Source organism: Octopus bimaculoides, chromosome 9 (assembly GCF_046866305.1).
Source record: "Octopus bimaculoides isolate indiv1 chromosome 9, ASM4686630v1, whole genome shotgun sequence".
Classification (NCBI taxonomy): Eukaryota; Metazoa; Mollusca; class Cephalopoda; order Octopoda; family Octopodidae; genus Octopus; species Octopus bimaculoides.
The window spans coordinates 55612961-55638759 of record NC_142936.1 but is presented as its reverse complement, the minus strand read 5'-3'; the positions used below and the strand labels follow the sequence as shown (position 1 = coordinate 55638759).

The window sequence follows — 25799 nt, the reverse complement described above, 5'->3', positions numbered from 1 at the left end:
CGTGGTACAATACCGACAAGTTCCAGGGAGTAATGTTTGTGGACGCCACGCCACACGGAGAACTGGCCCGCAGATTTCGAAAAATCCTCAAAAGTACCAAGTTGAGGATAAATGTTATAGAAAAACCAGGGAGATCAATTAGATCAATAATATGTAAAACGTATCCCTTCAGAAGAACAAGGTGTGTTGAGGAGAGTTGCATTGTGTGCAAAAATAGTCCTGGTGCCAACTGCAAAGCCAGAAATGTTGTCTACAAAATAAGCTGTATGGATGGTGAGTGTAAAAACAGAAACACGACATACATAGGTGAAATGGCAAGAAGTTTGGCTGAGCGTGTAAACGAACATTGGAGGGACTATAATAATCAAAAACAAACCTCGGTGCTCTACCAGCATACCAAAGAACAACATGGTGGTGTACTGGACAGAATTAGCATAGAAATCCTGTCTAGACACCCCGGTGACGCATCGTTGCGACAAATACAGGAGTCGATCCTCATAACTGAAACGCAACCAATTTTAAACACCAAATACGCGTAGATGAGGGCCTTACAATTGCCCATGGTTGCATGTGTTGTTCACACATATGATGCGGAATATGAACGTAAATAAATTAATTAAAAAGTCTCTATCTGATCTGATATAAACGAAATTGTTACAAACACACATATGGACGCACATACTTACATATAAGCACGAACACAGAAGTGCGTGCACACATATGAGCGTGCACACATACGAGCTTGCACACACTCACATGCTCGTACCAAACAGTTTCGAAACAACGCCAAAACAACGCCGGATCATATATTCAAAATAAATGGAAGTGGAGAGACAAGTTACTGAAGAGATTGCAAGAGTGCAATGAAATAATTTAACAAAAGACTATATAAATTAATAAAGGACTGAACCAGTGCGTGTGTTTATTACCGGCATAATGCCTCTCCCAAGGTTTAATTGTATATATATATATATATATATATATATATATATATATATATATATATATATATATATTTCCCTGCTACTGTCCTGAAGATGTATCGACACCAAATTGCATCCCCTCTACATGAGCTCTTGAGGAACTCACTTGACGCATGCTACATTCCTGATCATTTTCTTTCCAGTTTTCAAAAAAGGAAGCAAATCCGTTGCAACGATCTACCGTCCGATTTCACTCACCCCTCTTATCATTAAGGTATTTGAGAAGGTAGTGAGATCATGAATATCTCACTTCCTCGGTGAACCCCAACTGGCATGGCTTCCGTGATGGCAGGGACTGCCTGTCGCAGCTTCTGCACCATTTTGATGACATTTTCAAATCTTTGGGAGAAGGCTCCAACACTGACGTCATTTGACAGTGGACCACAAAATCCTGCTGAAGAAACTGTCCAACATTGGAGTCCGTGGAAAGCCTCTGCAGTGGATAAAGTATTTCCTGACAAACAGAACCCAACATGTTCTGTATGAGGGAATCCGATCAAGCTCAGTCAAAGCCGGTAGTGGTGTCCCACAAGGTACCTTGTTGGGCCCACTTCTCTTCATTATCTACATCAATGATATAGTAGACATCATCAAACATTCTAAATTGAAAATCTTTGCAGATGATTCCAAAATCCAGAAGGCTATAAACGGTATGGGAGACCGAACATGCCTTCAGTCTGACCTGTTTGCTGTTGTCCAATAGGCGGAAAATAACAATAAGCATCTAAGTTAAATTTGATCCATTTTGGAAAATAGGACACTCTGAGACTACCATATGCCCTTCCCTCGAGCGACTCCCTAGTGTCATCAAGCAACACCAGAGACCTTTGAGTAACTGTTGATAACAATCTAAACTGGAGTTCCCACGTAAGCAGCAAGGTTGACTTGGCCCGCAAAATGTCCTCCTGAATATATATATATATATATATTAAGATATACGAGCAGGATACGGCACCAGGGCGAATCAATAAACAGAAGAATTTCTACAGAGATATTTATTAGCCAAAAATCTATACAATATACAGATGACACTTATTTTATTGAGGAAAATTTACAAACCCTACAAACATATATGAACATACGCCTGTCACGCTCACAAACCAAACTGAAGTTTCCAGTTCTGTAGAAGTTCCAAATTCACCATTTTGCCTCCACAAACAATCACCAGAGCTGATCTTATGTCTCTCAGTTTCTTCTCTTGTAGTAGTTTCTGGATAACACCACTGTATACAGCAGCAAGTGTGGCACCACAGGATGGTTCTACGATCATTTTTTCGTCATCTGAGGTTAGAAAATAAAATATTGTACATTACATATTGGACAACAACAACAATAATGATAATACATGATATTCAACGTTCCGTGGATCACAAATTAGGGAGATGTTGGATATAAGTCACCATTATAGATACATACATACGTATGTATATGTATGTATATATATATATATATATATATATATATATATATATATATATATATATATATATATATATATATATATATATATATATATATATATATATAATAAATGAGTATATATAATAAATGAGTATATGCATATATACGTACAGGTATGTGCATACCTACGTCTACCTGTATATATAGGTGCATATCTGGGTACAGGACATTGCAAACAAAACGTAGACAAGAAAATAATAATAACCAGAGTACAGAAAACACACAGGCCACGTACAGAACATTTTCCTTCATCAGCTACCCCCATTTTAACACCGGTGTTTCGAAGAGTAGGGCAGGACGCATCGTTAAAATGGCTCTTCCCATGGACCGCAAATTAAATTTGTATACACAAATTAAACTTGTGCCATGGAGGAATGTAGTGGCGGACAAAAAACAAGACAGGAAAACAAACGGAAAAGGCTATGCGGCCAGACGTGAAAAATTATGTGTATATGAACGCTGTGAGGCACGAACTGAAAGCGGGACGAAGTAAGTTCGCGTGTTTGCTCGGCGATAGCCAAGGAAGAAAAGAATTAGTGACTGGAGACATGTGACCAGGGAGGGGTAAGGAAGAGAGAGAGAGTGGTAGAGGGAGAAACAAGGGGAGGAAGTAGAAGAATAGGTGAGCAACGAGAGAAAGAGAGGAAGAAAAAAATATAGTAGTAGCAGAAGGAAGAACTAGAGGGGAAAGAGAGATATATAGTAGTAACAGAAGAAAGAACGAGAGGGGTAAAGAGAGATACGTAGTAGTAACAGAGGAAGAACGAGACGAGGGAAAAAGTGATAAAAATAGAGATAGGTAGAGTCGCGTAAGAAAATATAAAGTTAAAAAAACTACTTACAGGGATGACGCAGGCGTTCGATCATGTAAAACATATAATAAATGAGTATATGCATATATATGTACAGGTATATATATATATATATATATATATATATATATATATATACATCCATATATAAACACACACACACACATAAGTGTGTATATATAATTTCTCTACACAATTACAACATACGATAGAAATTATTTTGTTCATTTCAAAATAATTGATTATTTACAAAAGACTTAAAAAATAAAATAAACAAGTGAGCACAGTCCTGGATGTATATACCACGTGGTATGCTTGAAAAGGTGGAAAGAGTGAAAGAGTTTTACCCAAAAATTGCCTTCCAAAAGGTTTGTGTTAATTGGTATTTTTTGAAAAGCTCATAAATCAACTAAGTTTGTACTTGTGCACAACATAATTAGCAAGGTATTAAATTCTACTCATTTCATTTCTTCTTTTAAACAAATTATATTTATCGCCCAATCAAATATCCCATCGCATATTTGCTGAAGCTATTCTTCCTGATGAACTTTATCCCTAATCGGTCTGGTAGATTTAAATTCGAGAGAATTTGCTTTCCATAAGGACGATATCATTTTACACAAAGCTGTAGCAAAGTTTTAATCAGTGCTGATAAATTGATGCTTGTGTCTATAAAATCATTTCTTTAATACGAAGTCAGTGGCCTCAGTATAAACTTCAGGTTCATCTCTTTTCTTTGTTTCTATTTAAGCATTGTATTATATGGACTTTTTCAAATGGTTACCATATAGCGGGATATCCATACATGCAAAAATATATACGTACGTACATGTGCAAATACGTACATAAATACGTACATACATACATACATACATACATACATATATATATATATATATATATATATATATATATATATATATATATATATATATATATATATATATGTATGTATGTATGTATGTATGTATGTATGTATGTATGTATATACTTTTTTCGTCGAAGATTTATATGCCCCAATGTTAGACTATTTTCTGTAGTCATTGCATGGTGATCTCTTATAAGCTTTAAGCTTATAAAATATTAAGATATATATATATATATATATATATATACATAAGTTTATTTAGAATGAAATGTCCGATTTTGAACTGAATATTTATTTTACTTTATCTCAACAAAAAGCAATGCAGGTAATCAAAGTATGCACCTAGATTATTAACACAATTTTGCCATTTTATCGGTAGCTTATTCATGCCGGCATCGAAGAATTCTGGAGAGCAAGAGGTGAGGAAATTATAAAAAGCTGTTTATGCATAATCTTCAGATTTGAAGCTTTTTTCCTTACAAAAAGTCTTATGCCTGGAAAACGTGATAGTCAGTTGGTGCAAGGTCCGGTGGATATGGTGGACGTCACTTGAATAGCGTTCTTAGTGCAACATGTGGTCGAGTATTGACGTGCAAGAGAATTGGCCTGTCTCTATTGACCAATCTCGGTTGTTTAGTTTCAAGTTCACTCATCATTTCGTCCAACTGGTTGATGTATACATCCGCTGTAATTGACTTAGTGGCTGACACCAGCACTGGACAACCAAACTGACACCGTTAGCCTTTTTTGGTGAATATTCTTTTTTTTTTTTTGCATTGTGTTTTGGCACTTCGTCTCAATCCAACCACCGTGCAGCGCGCTTGCTATTGTTGAAAAGAATCCCCTTTTCATTAAACGTAATAATACGATGCAAAAATGGCTCGATTTTATGCCGTGACAGCAAAGAAGAGCTAGTTTCAAGATGACGTGTCATTTGATACTCATTCACTTCGTGTGGTACCCACTTGTCCAGCTTCTTTACATTGCCAATTTGTTTCAGATGGTCCAATACAGTTGGAATCGAAACATCAAACCTTGCTGCTAACTCACGTGTAGTGTGAAATGTATCCGCTTCCACCACAGTTTCCAGCTCATCATTATCCACCTTGGTCTCAGGTCTACCACGGGGCTGATTTTCAAGAGTAAAGTCACCAGACTTGAACTTCTTGAACCATCTACGTACAGTTCGCTCATTCGCCACGTCTTCACCAGGCACCTCATTGATGTTTTCTAGCTGTCTGGGAATCATTGTTTCCATGACGGAACTCATATTCATAAACAACACAAATTTTTTTTTTATATCTATCCATGGATTTTCAACAATTGATTTACAAGAGAAAACTCATAATATAATCAGACATCATGAATTGCATTTCGAAAAGTCGTGATGCAACTCTTCAATGTTGTAAAATAAAAATTATTTTATTAAAGTTAACAGCATTAAAGTTAACAACTGTCAAACTTGGTGCATAAGAAAATTGGACATTTCAATCTTAATGACCCGATGTATGTATGTATGTATGTACGTATGTATCTCTCTCTCTCTCTCTCTCTCTCTCTCTCTCTCTCTCTCTGTATATATATATATATATATATATATATATATATATATATATACACCTACGAGGGAGTGCTGAAAAGTTACTGGCTTCGTGTAAAAGAAAATACAGGAGGATCAGTTATGATTTTATTTAGCAAATTCTCCTCTCAGATTCACACACTTATTGCACCGATCGTTCAGTTTTTCTAAGCCTTGTAAAATAAAAAATAAAAACACGAAAGTTTGAGCCGCAAGCGAAGCCGTTCGCGATACGCTTAAAGCCAGGAACTTTTCAGCACCTCTTCGTATACACGCATACATACATAGACACACGCACACACACACACACACACACACACACACATACACACGCACGCACACACACACAAAGACACACACACACAAACCACGTATATACACATATATGTATATATTACTATATCGGAGATATAGTAATACATAGGAAGGAAGCAAGCGATCAGTAGCTAGCAAAGAGCCGGCCGGCGCTTCGACGGCCGCTGCTGCCGGCGAACCTTCGATGCGATTGAAAGGCACACACACACACACACACATACACACACACACACACACACACACACACACACACACACACACACACACACACAGACAAACCACACATATATATATATACACATAAATGTATATATTACTATATCAGAGATTTAGCTACATTGACAAACAGATAAACATGAACAGTGACAGAAAGAGAGGCGAACAAACAAACAAGTAGATAGTCAATCAGAGCTGTAGTGAAGTATTACTAAGTTATGGAAATTGTCTTACCAGCAAAATTTAGGCAGGCCCTCACTGCTTCTTTGTCTTCCACCACCTCTGATAAAATGTTGAACATTTTGGTGCATTCAAAAGTTCTCTTGCTAACTGTAAGTGCTCCCAGACATTTCGCAATACTAAACATAAAACGCAAATCAGTTAGAAATGTATAGAAATATTCTTTTCTACTCCAGGCACAAGGCCCGGAATTTTGAGGGAGGTGGATCAGTCGATTAGATCGACTCCAGTACGCAACTGGTACTTAATTTATCGACCCCCCGAAAGGATGAAAGGCAAAGTCGACCTCGGCGTAATTTGAACTCGGAGTTCTAAATAGACAAGAATACCGAATTACCCATTTGTAGGATGTGTGGTAGCAGAAACGAAACAATCTCACATATTGTGAGAGGGTGTAGCAAGCTGGCCCAAAAGCATTACATAAGGAGGCATGATAACGTGGCTAAGTTCGTCCACTGGAGACTATGTGAAAAGTATGGCTTGGACAGAGCACGGAAATGGTACGAACATGAACCATAAGGAGTCACCGAGAACAAGGAACATAAGATACTGTGGGATTTCACAATCCAATGTGACTCCCTGATCGAGACTCGGAGACCAGATATTGTTGTGGTAGATAAAGGAAGGAAGGAAACCAAGATCATAGATATTGCAATACTTGGAGATGCACGCATAAGTGACAAAAAACTAGAAAAGATAGAAAAGTACAGACTACTAAAAGAGAAAATTGCAAGAATGTGGACTATGAGGAGAGTGTATGTCATTCCAGTAGTTGTCGGGGCATTCGGAGCACTAACAACTAAGTTCGAGAAATTTGTCAAAAAAAAAAAAAAATCTGAATTGACTGGAGATCAAAGCAAGCCTCAGAAAGCTCTCTGCTGGGGACAGCTAAAATTTGAGATTGGTACTTGTATGTTGAATGCTTCTCACGATAATTAACAACCAAGTATCAAAGCTTATAATGTGCGGAAATAGACCCTGTGAGACCTCTGACAGCAGGCTGCTATTCGCTCTCACAGAATCAACCAGAACGAACAAGACCGAATGTTCTGAGAAGTAAAACAAAATAATAATAACATTTTTCTACAAAAGGAACAATAGCTGAAATTTGTGTGGGGAGGGGGATCTTCGGATCTTAACTGGTTAGAAGTGTTATCGTGTACATTGTTTTGTCTTGGTATAAAAGATGGGCTACAGAAAATATTCTGCTCAATACCACAGATTTGCTTGTCAGTCACTTGATCTTAACCAGTTGAGCATATTCCTTAGTTGCTGGCAATATGTGCATCTCTCATCACGAGCAGAAGTAGTGGGGCAGCATCATAGCCATGTGGTGAGAGGAATTCTTTGGGGCATAGATAATTCACCTTTGGATACATTGGTGTTTTGTTCAACATCTTTAAATAACCCTTATTCGGGGACATTTTGAGCAGGATGGGTTACTCAACCTGAAGAAAATTTCAACTGGTCCCCAACTGCAAAGTCATGCGCTGTTTATCTTCATATGAGATCACCCCGTCGTGCGTATATGGTTGTGATGCATGTGCCTGGTGTACCCTTATCAGACGGGTAGTCATGATGGGTATAGTGGCCTTCGTATATTTATATCCCAGTCTCACTTTGATGGCATGCGCTGCTCTCTCACTCGATAATAATAATAATAACAACAATAATAATAATAATAATAATAATAATAATAATAATAATAATAATAATAATAATAATAATAATAATATAATGATGATGATGATGATGATGATTTCCTTATTAACCACAATGGTTTACATTAAGAAAAACATTATGGACAACACAGGACAAAACAAAGAATATGTGTGAGAGTGTGTTGTCAGGGTTTTGCGTGTATACAAGACTAACAACAACAACGCCGACGACAATAATAATAATAATAATAATGGTTTCAAATTTTGGCACAAGGCTAGCAATTTTAGGGGAAGAAGGGCAAATCTATAACATCGATTCCAGTGTTCATCTGTTTCTTATTTTATCGACCACGAAAGGGCGAAATGCCAATCAATATTGAATAGTTTAGAATACATAACATCGTCAAGTTAAGCACTCAATATTCGTCATTTCGCCAAATATCATCATCATCATCATCATCAAATTGCACAATGTACAATTAAGTAAACTATACAGGACCTACCTGGTAATTGCTGGTAAGGTCACCAAACTTCCTTTTTCAACAGCCTTGTTAAAACAATCAGCGCCTATTGTTTCCATTGCAATAACTGGGAGATCATCCCAACCGACATTTTTCAAACCATCTAATATCCCATTCAGAAGGCCACCACCGCCAACACATGTCACCACTACGTCTGGCTTGGATTCTAGCTGCTGTTCACATTCCATTATCATAGAACTGTGTCCCTCCCTGAAACAGACCACTGAAGATGTTGGAACATATGTATATATATATATGCACACATACATACATGTGTATATCCAAGAACGTGTATTTGAAAAGATAATCAATCGAAAACGCTCACACACACTAGAAAGAAACTTCTTCATAAAAGGTTAGCGACGTTCTGATAAATAATTTACAACCTTGTTTTAGAAAAAAAAAAAATCTGTAAAACTCTTTCACAAAGAGTTTTAAATATGTCTATCTATCTATCTATCTATCTATTTATCTATCTATCTATCTATATATATATATATATATATATATAGTGAGAGAGAGAGAGAGAGAGAGAGAGAGAGAGAGAGAGAGAGAAAGAGAGATAGATAGATAGATAGATAGATAGATAGATAGATAGATAGATAGATAGATAGATAGATAGATAGATAGTTGAAATTTATGGAAAAACAAAAGAACAAGACATGTGTATGAACAACAAGCAAGTGTATGAATTCGATGCTAGGGAACATGAAAGAAAAGGCTTTTACGTTTCGAGCCTTCGTTCTTCAGCAGAAAGGAATAAGAGGAAATAAACATATATGATGAATAGATAGGGATAAAGTATCCAGACGGGTACTGTACGAGTACTCAATCATAATCCGAGTTCTGGCTAACAGCATCGAATTGTAAAGAATACCAACGATGACTTAAGGTAAGCAATCCCACTGTAACTCATCCGATAGGTAAGTCCTTGGTTCACTTTGTTGGATTACGAATATTTTACTTAGTGTAGATCCAAGACTATTACAATCTATATGGAGATTAGTGCATCTGCATACTTTTTATTTCTATAGTCAATTATACAACATATTTGGTTTAAATTTTGTCCGACGTACGTTTCTGCTGCACAGACAACTGACAATTGCATTTGCATCCAGTCACTTTCGACTGTTTAGCAGCTTATGAAACTTTAAACTGGATGTGAATGTAATTGTTAGTTTTTTATGCAGCAGAATCGTGCGTTGGACAAATTTAAACGAAATATACTGTATAATTAAACCTTGGGAGAGGCATTATGCCGGTAATAAACACACGCACTGGTTCAGTCCTTTATTAATTTATATAGTTTTTCACATACTTACATATAAGCACGAACACATAAGTGCGTGCACACATATGAGCGTGCACACATACGTGCTTGCACACACTCACATGCTCATACCGAACAGTTTCAAAACAACGCCAAAACAACGCCAGATCATACATTCAAAATAAATGGAAGTGGAGAGACAAGTTACTGAAGAGATTGCAAGAGTGCAATGAAATAATTTAACAAAAACCTATATAAATTAATAAAGGACTGAACCAGTGCGTGTGTTTATTACCGGCATAATGCCTCTCCCAAGGTCTAATTGTATTTCTTTCAGCACACGTATCCACATCAAGAATCTTGCACACGAAATACACATACGAAATACTGTATAATTGAATGTAGAAATGAAAAGGATATAGCTGTACTATTATCTGTATTCATTGTAATAGACATATATATATATATATATATATATATATAGTGCGAAAGACAGAGAGAAGGAGAGGGAGAGAGGGAGAGAGAGAGAGAGAGAGAGAGAGAGAGAGAGAGAGAGAGTGAACCATGCAACATAAATTCTTGACTCATCGGATGTTGGTGAGAGAGGCTGTCGGAGGTTGGCGAAAGGCAAAGACATTATTCTGCTTAGCTTAGGCATCTGGGAAATGTATAACTACTGTCATTCATAGAAATACTACTGTTCTACCATGAGAAAAGCGCTATTGAAATGTTAAGTGAAATTTGGCAATCGAGGCTTCATGCAGGCATAGCGTGGATTCGATCCTCGATTGCCAAATTTCACTTAACATTTCAATAGCGCTTTTCTCATGGTAGAACAGTAGTATTTCTATGAATGACAGTAGTTCTACATTTCCCAGATGCCTAAGCTAAGCAGAATAATGTCTTTGCCTCTCACCATTCCGAAAACCTCTCTCGCCAACCTCCAACAATTTCTCCCCACTCCAGCTGACAGTTTTTTGTACTTTTTCGTGACGGAAAATACACCTCTTGTTGCAGTTATAACGAAATTGCTTTCTTATATCAGAGTAATAAGGCGTTTCAATAGAACATCTTTACCCCCCGGGAATTACCAGGTACACCAGCTAGTATTTATATATACATATACATATATATACATACATATTACACGTTTGTGTGTATGTGAATATATATATATATATATATATATATATATACATAAAAGGAGAGAGAGAGAGAGAGAGAGAGAGAGAGAGATCGAAAACTAGAGACAAAGTCAAAACAATGAAGAAACGTATAATCACGCACTAAGCGTGCTGTCAAAGGAGGAACGTGTTGAATATAAAGGCACACAGCTGTATTTTAAGAGAAGACAAATATTTCAGTACAAAAGCCAAGTGGAGTTTAAACCTAAAACCCAGTGTGTTGATGTATAGATGCCTCCAGATAATGTATTTCACTAGTTTATTTCAAAAACCACACTTACTTCAACCTGCATTATTTATATTGTCAAAAAAAAAAAAATCAACTAATTATATGGAAAATATTCTGTTCTTCGAGACTTTGTGTGCTTCTGTGAACAGTTGTTCATGAATTGCGGGGTTAGGTAAAAATTTTTCCAGTTGGTAGTGTGAATAAATTTTTCCCGACATTTTTCCGGTATTGTAAGCGAACTGTTTGGTAAACTTAGACCTATGTGTTTTAAAATTTGAGGGATGTAGAGCGACGTGTCAAAGAGGATGACTTTGTTTATCTGTTTATTAGTCTATGATATGTCAAAAGTGAAGTACAGGAACAATCTGAATATTTAGTGTAGAATTGAATTAGACCCAATCAGTTAGTTGACTCGAAGTGCTGAAGATTTCCATTGGGAAGTGTTGTGTAGTATGCGGAGTTGAGGTGATTAACCTGTGGTCAGGACGATCTGGTAGTTGTATGAACAGTCATTGTTAGTTAGGCTTGGAGGTGAGCGCAAGCGATAAATATTTGGAGTGTTCTCTGTGTCAACCAAAAATATGTCTTGCGAGTTGCACGAAAGTAATTGTTGTAGAAAGTTCAGGATGACAAATCAAGTCAGTTCCTGTACCAGCAGTGATGGCCTGGGACGAGTGCAATAATCACGATGTGTTGTAAATACTGAAACTACCGAAGATTTAAGATTTAAGAGAAGAGAGTGTGGTGAGATGATCGAATAAGTGTCGGTAATTAGTGGAGTTCGGGGAGCGATAGAAGAAGCAGATGAAATTATAGGAGTGCGATAAGGAAATTTTGAGCTTGAGTAACAGGGTGTCTTTGTTGCCGATACCCAGGTAAAAGGGGAGAATGAAATGAATGGAATGTTCAAAAGATGTGTGATGTGCGATGTCTTGTGCGATGTGTTGCTGGGGTTCATGTGGGACTAGAACCCATAATTTTTAGAAATAACAGGGTAGGAGTTTGCCTTTGGATTTAACTTTATCATAAATTCTCAAACTGCTCTTTTAAAAGGAATTGATACATCGGATAAAGAAGTCCTAGATACTCAATGTTTGAAACAAAACACTGTCTAGAACATCTTTTATAAAAAGTCCCGCTACTGGTTACGGCTGTCCTGGGGTTAAACAACAACAGTAGTAACATATGCTGTCAAATAGATTATTACTATTAAGTAGATTGTGTTATTTCTTTACTACCCACAAGAGGCTACACACAGAGGGGACAAACAAGGACAGACAAACGGATTAAGTCGATAATACCAACCCCAGTGCGTAACTGGTACTTATTTAAATGAGTGTGTGTTTATGTGTGCATTTGTGTGGTTGAGTGCATTATTGAATCTTCACTGTGTCAGACAAAAATCAATCAAGCGATGATAGTAAATTGCCCCAAATAGAAAAATTGTTGGTACTTACCAAATATCAGGGTGATCAAATGGGTGAATGTGGACAAGGCCTAATGGAATAAAAGACGAACTATATAATCATATAGACATAAAACTGTGTGTGTCTGCACGCACGTACACATGTATGCGTGTATGTGTGTGTTTGTGTATGTGAGTGTACCTGCGCGCACGTGCTTGTGTGTATCTGTGCGTGCTTAAGCAACGAGAAGATGAATTTGGTATTCATCTTTATTTCGTACAAGAGTCGTTTCGACCCATTTTGTTACTGTCCCTTATGGGTGGGACTCGTTTCAACATGTTGTTTTGCGTGAATTTTGAAGTCTGGGTCTCATCAGGTACATCCATACATATAGGTTTGTGTCTCGCTAAAGATCCCGAGTTTTGGCTCTTATGTTGTTATATGCCCGTCTGGTTAGAGAATGAAGCATCACTACAATTTTCTATTACTATTATCTTTCTTCATTAAGAGTTGCGAAATCCTGTAATTATAGACAATTGTCGATAATAAAAAAACAGTACGTTGGAGAAGTTCATGGATGGGTACAGATGAATTGAGTTACATTGGATTTAAAATAGAAGAATGGTATAAGAAGAAGGAAGGGATATATACACACACACACACACACACACACACACACACACACACACACACACACACACACACACACACACACACACACACACATATATATATATATATATATATATATATATATATATATATATATATATGCAGGTTGTCATATCTGGGTGGGTGGGGGGGCGAAAGGATGTTTAGCTAGCTTGCTAGCTCAGATCAGGATGCGTGATGTTTAGCGAGACACAAACCTTTATGTATAGATAGATGTACCTGATGAAACCCAGACTGCAAAATTGTTGCAACACAATATGTTGAAAGGGGTCTCACCCATAAGGGACAATAGCAGGATGGGTCGAAACGACTGTTGTACAAAATAAGGATTAATACCAAATCCATCTTCTCGTTACTTCAGTAATCACCACCATCATCATCATCATCATCATTATTATTATTATTATTATTATTATTATTATTATTATTATTATTATTATTATTATTATTATTGTTCAGTAGTTTTATTTTTATAACGTGCTTTCACTTCACTACCGAGCGCAGCTCTGTGTGCCTTCGGTATGTGCTGTGGTTTGCTGTGATGCTCTTATGGTTACTGTATTGAAAGTGTTTTGCGTAGGAAGTGTGCAGTACCCAGTAGTGCAATTTTCTGTATGTTATATATATTTGTATTTCCTGGTGTTTTTGTTATGTATTTGTCTGAATATTTTTTATTATACCTAAGGCACCTACTATGATAGAAATTGTTTCTGTTTTTAGATTCCACGTTCGAGTTACCTCAATTAATACCGCGGAATTAATGAATTAGATCCAACGGAAACACACCCCGACTGTGGACGACACCAGGTAGCCCAAACTGTGCCAGTGCTCTACTCAACACTTCAACACACTAATCGACATATACCCATTAGTCCATAATATTTTATAAGCTTAAAGTTTATAAACGATCACCGTGCGTTGACTTAAGTTAAATAGTCTAACATTGGGGCACATAAGCCCTCGACAGAAAAAAAGTAGGATTTGCTGTATGCAAAGGACCCTATGTATTCACGACATATGTATGTATGTATGTATGTATGTATGTATGAATGTGTATGGCTGGGTGCTCCGTCGATTATGACGATGAGCGTTCCAGTTGATCTAATCAACGGAACAGCCTGCTCGTGAAATTAACGTGTAAGTGGCTGAGCACTTCACAGACACGCGTGACTTTAACGTACTTCTCGCGACAACAATAATAAATTCTTTAGGTGTCATTTCAAACTCTGAAATCTGCCGATGGAAACATCAATTCTCTAAAGCTTATAATTAGAGAAGGCCGTTTGTTTTAGTGGTTAGGGTATTCGGCTCACAATCATAAAGTCATGAGTTCGATTCCCGGCGGCGCATTGTGTCTTTGAGCATGACACTTTATTTCACGTTGCTCCAGCCTACTCAGTTGGCAAAAATGATTAGTGTCTGTATTTGAAAGGGCCAACCTTGTGACATTCTGTATGACGCTGAATTTCCCTGAGAACTACGTTAAGGGTACACGTGTCTGTGGAGTGCTCAGCCACTTGCACGTTAATTTTCTGAGCAGGCTGTTCCATCGATCGGATCAACTGGGATCGTCGAAGTCGTAACCGACGGAGTGCCAGCTAGAGGTTATAACCACACTGTCACAGAGAAGAACAAACAGACTGAGAAACATATCGACATCCAGACATTACGATTACGACGGTGAGGGGCCCAGTTGATCCGATCAATGGAACAGCCTGCTCAGAAAATTAACGCACAAGTGGCTGAGCACTCCACAGACACGCGTAGCTTTAAAGTAGTTCTCGGGGAGATTCAGCATCATACAGAATGTCACAAGGTTGGCCCTTTCAAATACAGACACTAATCATTTTTGCCAACTGAGTAGGCTGGAGCAACGTGAAATAATACCACCCCACAAACATCACAACACACATACAGACACAGACATAAAACGTAATATGTAGAGTACATAGTAATATTATCGATAAATACGTAAGCCTGAATGTTAATATAGACAGTATTATTGATATATATATATATAAACATGAAATGTAGACTAAATGAGACTGACCTTCTTTCTCTGCTTTTGTCAGAGCTCGTTCATTAGCTTCATCAAAACAGCTACCGAATACTTCAACTTGTGCACCCTAAAACGTAGACACAAGACATACAGGTACTTTTGTATATGCATGTGGGTATGTATGTATGTGTGTATGCATATATTTTTTGCGACTCTATCTTCTTTCTTTCTCTCTCGTCCTCATATTCCTTTTCTAACATCCCAACTTCCTCTCTTCCTCTCTCTCCTCTTCTCACTTGTAATTATAGACTTTCTCCCTTCCTTCCTTCCCTGTTCTCTCTGCCTCTCTCTCTCCCTCTCTTTCATCCTTATTCCCCTCCATCTACTGCCCACACAGTGGAGGCGCAATGGCCCAGTGGTTAGGGCAGCGCACTCGCGGTCATAGGATCGCGGTTTCGATTCCCAGACCGGGCGTTGTGAGTGTTTATTGCGCGAAAACACCTAAAGCTCCTCGAGGCTCCGGCAGGGGATGGTGGCGAACCCTGCTGTCTACTCTTCCACCACAACTTTCTCTCACTCTTACTTCCTGTTTCTGTTGTGCCCGTAATTCAAAGGGCCAGCCTTGTCACACTGTGTCACGCTGAATATCCCCGAGAACTACGTTAAGGGTACACGTGTCTGTGGAGTGCTCAGCCACTTGCACGTTAATTTCACGAGCATGCTGTTCCGTTGATCGGATCAACTGGAACCCTCGACGTCGTAAGCGACGGATTGCCAACAACTGCCCACACATGACCCGTGACTAATTTTCCCATCTCTCTGTCTTTCGCCACCGGATGCTTATCTTGCCGGTAAACTTTTATCTACTCCCTCGCTATTTCTCTTTCTATATCCATTCAGGATTTCTTCCAGGCGTTACCCATCATTCCCGAAAGGCCCTATGTATGCGTGCGTGTGTATGCGTGTGTGGGTGTGTATATGTGTATTTCTTAAATAAGGCTGTTCGTGTATATTCGAACCTGCAGGATTGCTTGCAGACATAAGGCCTGTAATATGAATCTGCCGAATTTTTAAGTATTTTCAAAATATAAAATTTTTAGTAGCGCGTTTAACTATGGGGGCTTATTAAATAATATATGTATATGAAGACATAGGTGCATACATGTACACATACATAATACATATGTGCGCGCGCACACACATACACACACACCCGCACGCACGCACGCACACAAAATCAAGCGCACACACGAACACAGACACAGACACACATTATTTTTTATCTTTTGCTTGTTTCAGTCATTAGGCAAACACTTCGACCCCTGACTTGTGGTAATTTGTGCACCTGTTAAGGCAACGTCGATTTGATTGAGGAAGTGAACTGATGTACAACACAAACATTCGATCACTATAAACAAACTATCGGTGCAGGTTATTGAACAAGAAACGGTAGAACCTTCATGCATCGTCTCATTATATGTGTGTGTGTGTGTGTGTGTGTATGTGTGTGTATGTGTGTGTGTGTGTGTATGTGTGTGTGTGTGTACGTATTTGGTCTAAGGGTACCTAGGACTATATTATCTAACGTTTTCTTTACCTTTTTTTAAGAACTTAAAATGTAGTTAGTGTGAAATTTGCCTGCTGTTTCTAGCAGGTCAAGCAACTGCAATTATTTATACCTGCAGTTTTCTTAATCACAAATATCAGTTAATACTGATTTCAAATTTTGACGCAAGGCCAATAAGTTCAGGGGAGGGGCTAAGCCGATTACATCGACCCCAGTGCACAACTGGTACTTATTTTATCGAACCCGAAAGGTTGAATGGCAAGGTCGACGTCGGCAGAATTTGAGCTCAAAACATAAAGACGGACGAAATGTCACTGACCGTTATTTCCGGCGTGGTAACGATTCTGTCATCTCGCCGCCTTAACACCGATTAATATTAAATGACAATGGCATATTCGAAAAGTACCCTTTATGTGTTTTTTCTGTAAGGAATGAAGACGAGCCTGGAATATGAGAAAGGAATTAAATGGGAGAAATAAGAGCTTTGGCTTAATTCCTCTACGACTGAAATAAAAATCAACGAGTTAAAATTTAAGCCTGTTTATCAAGGATTCTTGCTGAATTTATTAGCTATGCTTCTCTTCCCTCCATCTGTCCGTCCGTCCGTCCGTCCGTCTGTCCGTCCGTCCGTCCGTTCGTCCGACCATCTTCTCTACCCCTATTGCTGGGACGATCGTGGAAATAAAATCATCAGGTGCCTTTTCCATTGGGCTCTCTCTAGAGAAACCATCATTACACTTTCCAGCTGAATTCCCAAGCGTAACCAACTTAGACTATGGATATTATCCAACTGACTCGTTCATGGTTTACTCTTTAGTCTCCTGCCAGTTGACTCAGCTTGAAGAAACCGTCTTGCGATTCTTTCCTGCGATACGCTATTCACATATCCATAGTACCGGAACTGCAGAGATGTAGCGGCTCGATTTGGAAAGTCTGCCTTATCTCCATGCAATGCTCTCTATCATGTAACGTTACTCCAGAGATCCTTCAGAGGACCCTCATTTCGGCTGCTTGTATTCGTGACCTTACTCTTTCGGTCATTGCTCAGAATTCATGAACAGATGAGGATACGCACGAAAACCGAATTAAAGATTGTAAGCTTGGTTTTTTTTTTTTTTATTATTTTTTACCAACCTCTCCACTTCAGAGGATCGAATGTAGGAGCTGGTGCATTATTGTGTCAACGTCTGCAAGTCTAGAAACCAATTCAGTCTATCCTTTCGCATCGCTCCCATTATTAACGGGAGTGACAGGGGAGAGGAAGCTAGCAATTCTGAAGGAATGGGTAAGTTGATAATATCGATCCCAGTTGTTTAACTGGTACTTATATTATCGATCCCGAAAGGATGAAAGGCAAAGTCAACCTCAGTGGAATTTTAACTCAGAACATAAAGACAGCAAAATGCCGCTAAGCATTTTGCCCGGCGTGTTAACGATTCTGCCAGAGCGCCGTCCTAGTCATCACGCCCATTATTCATTGATCATCGTTGTTTCTTTGTTAATCTCTTTGCAGCCCCGGTACGATATAGTTAATCTTGTTTTTCTTGAACTTTTTTCTACTAATATGCTTGAACGTGGGGTAGTGTTGTTACCATCAATCAACCCCTGGACAGGTCAGATGAATAGGTACCGAAATTCGCAATATATTTCTGTATGTATATTCGTCTATGTTTACTTCCATGTGTGTGTGTATGTGTCTGTGTGTATAATTTAAATGAATATGTGCTAAGTAATTCAGAGTGATCAGGGGTATGATAAAAAAGTATATTAAATATCGTACAAGAGAATACAACCAACTCTGAATGAGAAGGGGAGACAATCTAACGTATCGAAGAGTATACGTAAGTGATATGCCATTTGTAAAAGACAGCTGCTGATGTGTTTCTGTCTCAATCGACATCATCAGCACAGCAGTTATCCTTTAATACACATTCTATGTACCTGTTTTCTCAAGTCCTCTTGAATAAATGATGGGCATGTCTCAGGAACGACTATGAAAAGAGGAAGCCCTAACTTTCTGGCGGCAAGAGCTGCTGCCAGGCCAGCATTTCCACCTGAAGAACAAGAAAACTTCGTAGCACCTCTCTGTTTTGCCTGTAAAAATATAAAAGAGAAACAACGAGTGAAATCGTCAAAATTAAAAACCAGTTCATATATAAACAGATATACTCAAATACATACACGATATTGAAAGTCAGCCGCGACAAATCAAAAATTATGCGCGTTAATGAAGAAAACATTGAACGTATTAAACTAGAAACCGGTGAACTAGAGATGTAGCCGAGTTTACGTATCTAGGTGGTAATATAACGTTCTCAGGCGGTACTGACGAAGATATTAAGACGAGAATGAGTAAGGCAAGGACAGCTTTTCACCTGTTAAAAAAAGTATGGAGCGCAAGTGTAATTTCAATAAAGAACGAAATAAGAATTTTTAACACTAACGTAAAAGCGGTGTTGTTATATGGGGCTGAGACATGGCGAACAACAGTTAAGTCAAATAAGGAAATACAATCATTCATCAACAGGTGCTTGCGTAGTATACTTAAAATCAGATGGCCAGAACACATAAGCAATATGGAGCTATGGCAAAGAACGAATCAAGTTCCGATTAGAGAACGAATATTTAAGAGAAAGTGGAAGTGGATTGGTAGCACAATTAGAAAGGACACACCAAATGCAGCGAAAAGCGCTTTACAGTGGAATCCAGATGGATATAGAAAGAGGGGTAGGCCTAAGAACACGTGGCGTAGATCAACACAAAAGGAACTAGAGAAAGGAGGACATTCATGGCAGAGTATAAGTACAGAAGCGAGAAATTATGCGACATGGAATTCAATTATAAGTGGCCTATACTCCGCGTTGGAGGGTTAAAGGCAAGAAAGAAAGCTAAACATACACAATAACAAATATTGATTCATGCACACCCATATACATATATACACACCCGCACACACTTAAACGTGGACATACTTATTTTATCGACCCTGAAAGAGCTAAAGGCAAAGTCGACCTCGGTCGTATTTTGAACTCAGATTGTAAACAGCCAAAAGAAACACTGCCAAGAATTTTGCCCGCGATGATAAACGATTCTGTTAGCTTGCTGCCTTACCGAGAACTTAATATTATGCAACAAGAAAAGCGTATTAGCGGACCACCTACCTTTTGACAAAAGTTACCAATACCACGTATCTTAAAGGAACCGCTTGGTTGTAAGTTCTCCAATTTAAGATAAACCTTAAATCCAGCTCGACTGCTTATGGTTTCACTGAGAAAACAGGGCGTCGCGTAATGTAGAATCCCGGGAGTAGGTTTATCAAGTGAGGTCATCGTTTTACAGGAATCTTCAAATCAATCACACCTGGATTGACAAATGAGGAAAATATCGATTAAGAAACCTGGTAGAATCGTTAACACGCCGGGCAAGAATAAGTCAGATCCCTGAAATTTGGATGAGAAGGATAATTGTTATACGTCGAACTTTAAGAAAGTCTTGCATATTTATACCGTTCTGCTTACAAATTGTATCTGTAAAGTTCGTGTTAGCGGACATCATTCTATGTTTGAAAATTCTTTTTCTTTTTCTTTTTTCTGATAACACCCTATATAGCTTATACATATGCATTTACTAGCATAATCAAGTGAGCATGTGTATTTGTATATATGTTGAATGCACGAACTGATAGATACTGGAGTATGTGGTTCTCTGTTTGAAACCAGCTCGACCCAGAAAGAATACAATGAAGAATACAAATAAAAACATACATACATGCACACACACAAACACACACACTTACATACATACATACATACATACATGCATACATACATACATACATACATACATACATACATACACACACTCATACATACATACATACATACATACATACCCACTTACATACATACATACATACATACACACACACACATACATACATACATACATACATACATACATACATACATACAAGGGTTTTAGTCGAATAAATCGATTCCAGTATTTATTTTTAAGACTGATACTTAAAGAAGAATCTGGATAAACTGGGATTTTCAGAAAGCGAAATCGAGCGGTTGATTCGTACATTAAAAGGGCAATCTGTGAGTGGAACAGTAAAATTATGCAAGACTCTTCTCAAGTTCCAAATGTGAATTTGTCTGCGTTAACTACATTCCAAAGATGGAGCCTTTGTTGGAAACCGGCTCCCTTTTCAGTGGAAGATTTATAATAATTAAAAAATACAATTCTATTTTTAAGAGATGAGAATTATGTACATTATTTACATTATTTACATTTGACGGATATTTGTCCTCATCTTGTTTGTACTTAACACAATGTTTCGGCTGATATACCCTCCAGTTTTCATTAGGTGTCTTGGGGAAATTTCGAACCTGGGTTCTCATTCCTAAGGTATTTTTCGATGCTGTTGTTGTTGTTGTTGTTGTTGTTGTTGTTGTTGTTGTTGTTATTATTATTATTATTATTATTATTATTATTGCTATTATTATCATTATTCAGGTTGCTACCAGGATTCGAACTCGGAATCTTGGGGTTAGTAGCCCGCGCTCTTAACCACGGGCATATGGCGTAGAGAAAAAATTCTAACTGGGCGCCACCTGCAAGGTCATGCGCTGTTTATCTTGATATGAGATCACCATGTCGCGCACATATGGTTGTGATGCATGTGCCTGGTGTACCCTTATCAGACGGGTAGTCATAATGGGTATAATGGGCTTCGTATATTTTACCCCAGTGTCACTTTGATGGCATGCCCTGCTCTCTCATTCAAAAATAATAGTAATAATAATGATGATGATGATGATAATAATAGCATCGAAAAATACCTTAGGAACGAGAACCCAGATTCGAAATTTCCCCAAGACACCTGATGAAGGCTGGAGGATATATCAGCCGAAACTGATATATATACATACATAAATACATACACTCGATAACATGTTTTTACTTGTTTCAATCATTGAACTGTAGCCATGCTGAGACGCCGCCTCGAAAGGTGTTAGTCAAATAAATTGATTCCAGTATTTATTTTTAAACCTGATACTTAATCTGTTATCTTTTGCTGAACCGCTAAGTCAGAAGTACTTAAACAAATTGACGTCAGTGGTCAAGCGGCGGAGATAAACATAACACAAACACAAAATTACACACATACATATCTATCAATCTGTCTTCTGTGTGTGTGTGTGTGTGTGTGTGTGTGTGTGTGTGTGTGTGTGTACGTACATCGGGGCTCTTTTAGTTTCCACTGTTAAATCCACTGAGAAGGCTTTGGTCCAAACTGGCGCTATAGTAACACTTGCCGAAGATGCCGCACAGTAGAACTGAACCGAGGACCACATGGTTGGGAAGGAAGCTTCTTACCCACATAACCACGCCTGCGCCTATCTCTCTCTTTAACCATATCCGTTCGCAAAGCTTTGGTCGACTCGAAGGTGTAGTAAAAGACACATGCTTCAAGGACCACGCAGTGGGACTGAACTCAGAACCGTAGGCTCGGAAGGCAAACTTCTTACCACACATCCACGAATGCGCACAAAGTTGTCAAAAAAATTATCATAAATATATATTTTTTTTTAAATTAGGAAAATAAGAAAAAATGAATAATGAGTGTGGGGGCAGAGAGAGAGGGGGGGGGCATAGTGGTGGAAATCGAGCGTATATATGTTTACATTGTCAATTTGACTGCCACGCAGCATTTTTTCATCTCTGCCGTTATGTAGAGTTGGGTTTGATTATCTCCAATTATTATTCTATTTCATTACATTTTATTTAGCTTTGGTAACTTTGCTAGTTGACTGTTTTACAATATTCAACGATGAAGTTTATGTAGTCAGAATAGCTGCTTGATAGCTGTTAGCTGACTTCTACTGTGAAATGTCGAACCGCTTACTTTGGATTACTACGGCAGTTAACGTAAACTTATGTATGCATACAAATGTATACATACGCGCGTACGTACGCACACATACACTCTCACACACACACACACACACACACGCACGCACGCACGCACACATGTACAGACATTCGGGTATGTATTTTTGATTGCATCAAAGACAATCAAATATACCGCCCTTTCTTTCTCTCTCTCTCTCTGTTTGTGTGTATCGGTCTATGTATGTATGTATGTAAGTATGTATGTATGTATGTGCGTACGTACGTACGAATGTATGTATATATGTATTTATCTACACACACACACACACACACACAGACACACACACACACACACACACACGCAGACACATACACAGACACACACACACACACACAGACACAGACACACACATAGACACAGACACACACACACACACACACACACAGACATACACATACACACACACACACACACACACACATATACACAAACACACACACAAACATTCCCTTTTCGTTAATGTTTCTGCTTTATTGACAGTCTAGTTTATGTTTTGAACATCGAGGACAGTACAGGTTCCTATTTCGTGTTATGTGTTATTGTTCTTTGATATTTTGAAACCTGATAAATGTATCGGACATACATACATACATATATACATACATATCATTTAATGCCTACTGAATTAAAATGCGAGCTGCTAATAGTTACTTACAATTGAGGCATGTGGTTAAGTAGATTTTTATAACGTGCTTTGTGTTTCCAAGCAAAAAGAAAAAAAAAGTCTGCCTAACCACGTGTCTCCATGCTAAGAAACTATTAGTAGCTTTTACTAATGAAGTGTACATTAGATTATATTTATCTCTCGCTGGATAGTGCACCGCTTCGTTGATCTCACCTTAACGGAACAGTAATGTATATAGATACAGAAGTATGTGTGCGTATGTGTGTATGTATGTATGTATGTATGTATGTATGTATGTATGTATGTATGTATGTATGTACGTATGTATGTATGTATGTATGTGTATGAATGTATGTATATGACAGGATTTAGTTGATGGAAACTGAAAAAAGCCCGTAGTGTATATATATATATATATATATATATATATATATATATATATATATGCATATACAGTGTCTTTCTATCTGTGTTTGACCCCACCATCATTCATCATTGCTTGACTACTGATGTTGGTGTGTTCACTTCCCCGTAGCTTAGTGGTTCGGTAAAAGATAAAATAAGTACCAGGCTTATAAAGAATAAGTCATGTGGGTGGGGGATATTTTTCGGCTGAAAAGCTCTTGAAGATGGAACTCCAGCATGGCTGCAGTCAAATGCGTGAAAGAAATAAAAGAATATACTCATATACATATACATATATATATATACATGCACACGCACGCACGCACGCACGCACACACACACACACACACACACACACACACACACACACACATGTATATAAGCGGTGGTGGCGATTAAAGTTAAGTTTTCCTATTTGGTTTTATATTACGTCTAGCTGTTTATATTCTTTTCTACCCTAGGCACAAGGCCCAAAATTTTGAGGGAGCGGGCCAATCGGTTAGATCGACTCCAGTACGCATCTGGTACTTAATTTATCAACCCCGAAAGAATGAAAAGCAAAGTCGACCTCGGCGCAATTTGAACTCAGAACATAGAAACAGACGAATATATATATATGTGTGTGTGTGTGTGTGTGTGTGTGTGTGTGAGTGTGTGTGTGTGTAAATATATGCGAAGATGTGTGCATAGATCTGTATAATTTTTCTATATACTTACAGTTTAAAATCCGTCGAGTGATTCAATGCAAAACTGTAATAAAGTTTTGAATGAAATTCTATCGTGACGAACGCAAAATTCTATTTGCGTGCTTGACAGCTGTGACAAAGAGTAAAACAACACTTACCTCCCTTGCATTCAGAAGCGTTGACAATTAATTGTAGTGTTATGTCGGTGGTGGTGATGATGGTGGAGGTTGTAAAGGTGGTGGTAATGGCGGTAGTATTGGTGTTGTTGCTGCTGGTGGTGGTAACTGTGGGGTGGTTATGATGGTGATATGGTGGTGGTGGTGGTGGTGGTGGTGGTGGTGGTGGTGGTGGTGGCGGTGGTGGTGGTGGTGGTATGGTGGTGGTGGTGGTGGTGCTTATTCTATGGATCTTGGTTTGTGCTAATGATGTCAACAGCTTTTACTCATGCACGCAGTTGCAATATATGCAGACAGACAGTCAGGTTCATAGATCTATACATTTACGTACATACATGTGGGTTTATTTGAGTGCACGCGCGTGCATGCTTGTATGTTTCCCTGCATAAAAACCATGCATAGCTGGATACAAGCATACACACACGCAAACACACACACACATAGATATGTATGTGCGTGCGTGTATATATGCATACATACATACATACGTACATGCATACATATATATAAACATATATACATAAACATATACATGCATATATGTGCGTACACACTTGCATGTATGCAAATGGATAAATATATATATCTAATATATAACATAATATATATAATATAATGAAATAGAATATAACACACACACACACATACATATATGCATGTGTATAAATATATATATAATATAGTGAAATATAACATATATATATATGTGTATATATATATATATATATATATATATATATATATGCAAGCGTACCATCATCCATGCGAACACATTTCTCTCCTACGACATCACTATTCTCTCTCCTACACTGTCTTGCAACACAAAATACCTCAAGTCTTTGGTCCTCACGGCGCAGAACATTGGCAAATCTTTTCTTATCTGCTTCCCCTCTGGCTAAATAAACCTGTCGCCTAGCTTCCCTTCTGAGAGAGAGAGAGAGAGAGAGATGGTAGATGGATGGATG

The 25799-nt window shown here is 38.1% G+C and overlaps 1 protein-coding gene across 5 annotated transcripts; it reads right to left on the bottom strand.

Moving 5' to 3' along the window:
* Nucleotides 1-1963: 1963 nt before the first annotated feature.
* LOC106867276 (serine dehydratase-like) lies at nt 1964-25799 on the bottom strand. Of its 5 annotated transcripts, none has more exons than XM_014912113.3 (8): nt 25665-25799; nt 20145-20343; nt 18925-19077; nt 15468-15543; nt 12797-12836; nt 8639-8866; nt 6469-6593; nt 1964-2264 (listed from the first exon to the last, which is right to left on the bottom strand). In XM_014912113.3, the coding sequence occupies exons 2-8, from the start codon at nt 20310-20312 to the stop codon at nt 2077-2079; spliced, it is 978 nt and encodes a 325-aa protein (XP_014767599.1). In that variant the 5' UTR covers nt 20313-20343; nt 25665-25799; the 3' UTR covers nt 1964-2076. The 5 variants fall into 5 exon arrangements, with proteins under 5 accessions (XP_014767599.1, XP_014767607.1, XP_089213668.1 ...); XM_014912121.3 differs by having other exon boundaries at nt 25589-25714; XM_089357542.1 differs by lacking the exon at nt 25665-25799 and adding an exon at nt 24817-25274.

Excerpts from the sequence above, each read along its gene's own strand:
- LOC106867276 (XM_014912113.3), bottom strand. The coding sequence starts at position 20,312 with ATGACCTCACTTGATAAACCTACTCCCGGGATTCTACATTACGCGACG. Across the intron at positions 15,544-18,924 it reads AAGAGGACTTGAGAAAACAG|GGTGCACAAGTTGAAGTATT; the intron begins GTACATAGAATG and ends TCTACGTTTTAG. Across the intron at positions 12,837-15,467 it reads GACAAAAGCAGAGAAAGAAG|GCCTTGTCCACATTCACCCA; the intron begins GTCAGTCTCATT and ends TTATTCCATTAG.